The 4,099-nt window shown below is 44.2% G+C and overlaps 1 protein-coding gene across 1 annotated transcript in view; it reads right to left on the reverse strand.

Annotated features, from left to right (window-relative positions):
• Positions 1 to 1,799, reverse strand: part of LOC131880622 (zinc finger protein 879-like) — a 3,401-nt gene extending 1,602 nt beyond the window's left edge. The window contains exon 1 of the mRNA XM_059227301.1: positions 1 to 1,799. Within this exon, the coding sequence (XP_059083284.1) occupies positions 1 to 1,595 (1,595 nt within the window). The 5' untranslated portion in view covers positions 1,596 to 1,799.
• Positions 1,800 to 4,099: the final 2,300 nt, after the last annotated feature.

Below are 4,099 nucleotides of genomic sequence, written 5' to 3' on the forward strand. Positions count from 1 at the left end.
TTCTTCACGTGCAGATCTCGAGCTCGTTCCATCCAAAACTTCTTCGGACAAAGAGGACACTGGCTTCGTTTCTGATGGCATTTCCGAACATGACCATTCATAAGTGAAATGGTGGCAAACTTCTGAGGACAGCCTTCATAAGAGCACCCAATGGTCCGATCCTTATCTTCGAAATGCTCTTGGTCAAAGTGAACTACCAAATCCTCTTTGGTGACAAAAGCTTGGGTTGGAATGGAGCAATCTTTATACATACAGAAGAACTTGATGCCACGTTTCTTATAGCGCAATAGAGCCGCGCACGATTCTTCGTGTTTCCGCAAGGACTCCTTAAAACGATACATTTTCCCACATTTACCACACGACATGCGTCGCTTCTTGCGCGTGTTCTCGGGTTTGGTGACCTTGAACTCCGGATCTAGGTCATCCGCACCTTTGTCGGCAATCATGGCGTCGACTGGCGGGACCGGGGGTTTCTCTGCTGGGGCCACAGGAGCTTCATCCTTCACTTGGGATATATTCAGTAGAATGCCTCGCGACGGACCAGTCCAGTTTTTGATATCCTCAATATACTTCTGACGCCAATTTCCCGCCGCCAAATCCATGGCCGTGGCTAAAGTCTGCGGCACCGTCACGCCGTTTTTCGTTTTTCGCTTGACCCGCTCGCCCCGCCCATACTGGACCTCCTCCTGAAACTCAAAGCAATTCTCAAGCAACAACTTGAGCTCGGCCAGGATCTGCTCCGTCTCTTGAATAACAGCTTCCATGGCATTGGCCGATTCGTGGTCTAACTTGGCTTTTTGCATCATCAAGTCCCATAAACCCACTTGCTCAAAAATCACCGGACCCACGGCCTCCAACAACGTCTCCACAGACACACTTTGGGCCAAGTCGTGCAACATGACTTTGGTATCCGTCTCCGAACTCAACAGCTCACGTTTCATGGCGGGATCAATGCCCAATTTCCGGAACACTTTCATCGAATCGTCGCTTTTCTCGACATTCTTAGGCCGGTCCGCGATTTGAATGACATTCTGCGAGCCTAAGGCGGCCAACGGCACGGGAAAGCTCTCACCCTCGGCCACTGTTCCGCCATCAAACTCGGGGGGTAACATCATAATGGTATCAGTATGGATAATCATGCCCGAAGCATCCTCAATCTGAACCTTGACCCCGCCCTCAACCAGATTGGGCTCTAAGGGCGTCTCAGCCAGGCTTGGGGTCACCGCCCCGTCCTCTTCTGCCTGGTCTTGGTCCGTCTGCTCGGCTTGGGGTGGGCTGGGGTCGGGCCACGCCCCCTGACTCGGTTGAGAGACTAGGGTGGAGGCGTTATATCGACGGATATGTTCGTTACCGCGATCGTGAGTTTGCAGGACGGAAAGTTTGGGGAAGAGCGTTTTGTGACACACCAGACAATAGGCGTGCTCGCTATGACCTTCAGCGCGCGCGATCCATTTGAAGCGTAACGCCCACGAAGATTGATAACGACGTTTCGAGTCATAGCTGGCTTTCCATTTGGAAGTGGAGGCGGTGGTGGAAGTGGGCGGGAGAGTCGAATCAGAGGGGGCGGGCAAAGCTATTGGACTGGGCTCAGCCATGATGAGGCTGGACACCACGACCGAGCGAGACCAAGGGGGAAACTCAAGGCCGATGCCAGACCCCAACAATGAGGAAGAAGGTCAGTCAACAAGCAAGCAAGCAGTGATCGACTAAGGGATTAGGGATTAGGGATCAGAGATCGAGAGGAAACCAAGCACCACAGCAACGGCAATTGTAATTTGATTTGTTTATGTTTCTTGGGATGGATAATGTTGAGTTGGACGGAGGGTAGCCAGATAAGGAAAGAGGCAACACGGCGAGAACATTACAACTATTCTTCATGGATTATATTATTGTGGCAAATAATAAGAAAGACAGAGAAAGCGAGAAAGGAGGAATGACATGACATGAATTTGCGTCAAACTTTATAGATTCTAGTCATGGGGGCCATGAAACTTTTTCTTGTAAATCCAAACGTGCTTGGATGAGGAATTGGGTTGGGCCCAGTTTGGCCACGCTGAAAGCCAGCAATAATGGCGCCTGGCTTTTCAATAACCCTGATCGAGCCAGAATACAAATTATGGTAACTCTGCTACTACTAATGATGGGCTCAAAAACTTCTGTTTTGAGTGTTATTAAGATTATAAAAAGTCAAACCAAAACAGAGGAGTGGTTCTCTAAATTTGGCCAATTTAAAAGAGTATTGGACGCTACTGATGGGATCAAATAAATGTTCAAAATCATGGTTCCTGAACAACATGGGAAGTGAATCACCGACAGATTACTTTTTGAGGCTAATTAACGGGCTTGCCACATTCCACCAGTCATACCAGATGGCATTGAGAATGTAAATTGGCAGCCCGATTTGCAACCTCCCGTGATTATTAATTTGGTCCCAATCAGTACTGGACATGTACTTATGCAAGGAACCCTGAATTTCTTTGAATTATGCCAAGTCTACTTTCAGCGTGACCAATCTATTTATAACCACAAGATACTTCTTGCTCTGATTTGCTCCAATAAATACTTCTTTTCATGAATTGTTGAGATAATTTTGCACACCTGCTTGAAGGAGTAATTTGGAAGTGTAATGAATTGAATATTCAGTTGCGACTAATTCTTTTATGATATCGTGCAATCAATTTTATTGTGGCCACCTTTGGTAAGACTTGTACTCCGCATTTTGAACAGCAAAGAAATTTGCGGACGAAAAAAAAATAATCTTCACGCAACCTCTAAATTCATTGATCCTTGCTCTCCTCCTTTTCGTTCTGATGGCTGACTATAGGTGACTGGCTGTCTTAAACTAATGTTCAGGAAATTTACGCATAAAATGAAGAAGAATGCAACGCCAAAGAAAAAAAATTGAAGATTAGAGAAAGAGTTTTTGTGACATTTTACCACCTGGTTTTATCTCATCCTGTGATTCTTGTATTTTGTACTTTGTCTTTTTGAGGCAACTGTTACCCACGTGGTTTGATGAATTTCAGACACCCTTGAATATCATCACATTCCACAAAAAGGTATTTCCGTTAGAGAGAACATAATCCCTCAACATGCTTAATTCTATTGGAGTACCAATGAAGTGAAACTAGACACAAAGTTCATCTGCATTCATATTTTTTGTGCTTCAGTGTAATGTAAGAATTTGTTTTCTAGCCCAAAAATGATTGATTTGCTCAATGTGGCAATAAAAAACCCTCAACTTTTTCATGAGATTCAACTCTTTTTTCATCTCTCTTTTCCGATTTGTTTGCTTTTTATTTGCTTATTTGACGTTATTTGCTTGTTTTTACTTGTTTGCATCCATTTGAAATTTGGTTGCCTTGTTTGTTCCCATAAATCGCTACTATACTACTGCCTTGCAAATCAATAAGTCCTTCTGATGTGAGGCAAGTAGTCCGGTGCTAAACTTGCCCAAGTAGGAACTTGCCAGAGCTCTAGAACTTGCCCCAAACCTGGGTTTATACACAAACACTTTAGGGAAAATGGTGTGGCCAAACTTATGCAAGAAATTTTAAACTAGGGGCCGATCTTATAAAACGATTTGTACAACGTCCAGTACGGACTTTGTGTGACCCTCCCACGAATTGTGCATGTCTGGCAAGATTGGGATGGTAAAAAAAAAAATATCGAGTGTCCGACTCGGCCAAGTCTGGCACAAAACATAAGAGTCAAGTTGATATATAAATTTGACGTCTATCTGACAAACGAGCAAGCGGCTGGCTCAAACCGAGCTGGGCAAATTAAATGAACTTTTGCAGGACTAGCACTAATGTGCACCTACAATGTTCTCGACTTGGTCTTTTCCAATGACCCTGATCTGATCCAGTATGTCCATGCAAGGACACTAAAGCAAGGAAACGCCACTTTTTTGTGATCACCAAACCTTTCCCGCCAAGTAAGGGCTAAACTTTTGCTGCTGAAATTTTTCATTGTCAATTATTGGCTTAAGTATTGGACAAAATATGTGACTAATATAATTTTCGTAACCATTGATTGTATGTGCATCAAACCAACCATGTAAATATACTTAAAATGACTTTTAACATGTCTTAAAGTA

Source organism: Tigriopus californicus, chromosome 1, assembly GCF_007210705.1.
Source record: "Tigriopus californicus strain San Diego chromosome 1, Tcal_SD_v2.1, whole genome shotgun sequence".
In the NCBI taxonomy this organism is placed as follows: domain Eukaryota; kingdom Metazoa; phylum Arthropoda; class Copepoda; order Harpacticoida; family Harpacticidae; genus Tigriopus; species Tigriopus californicus.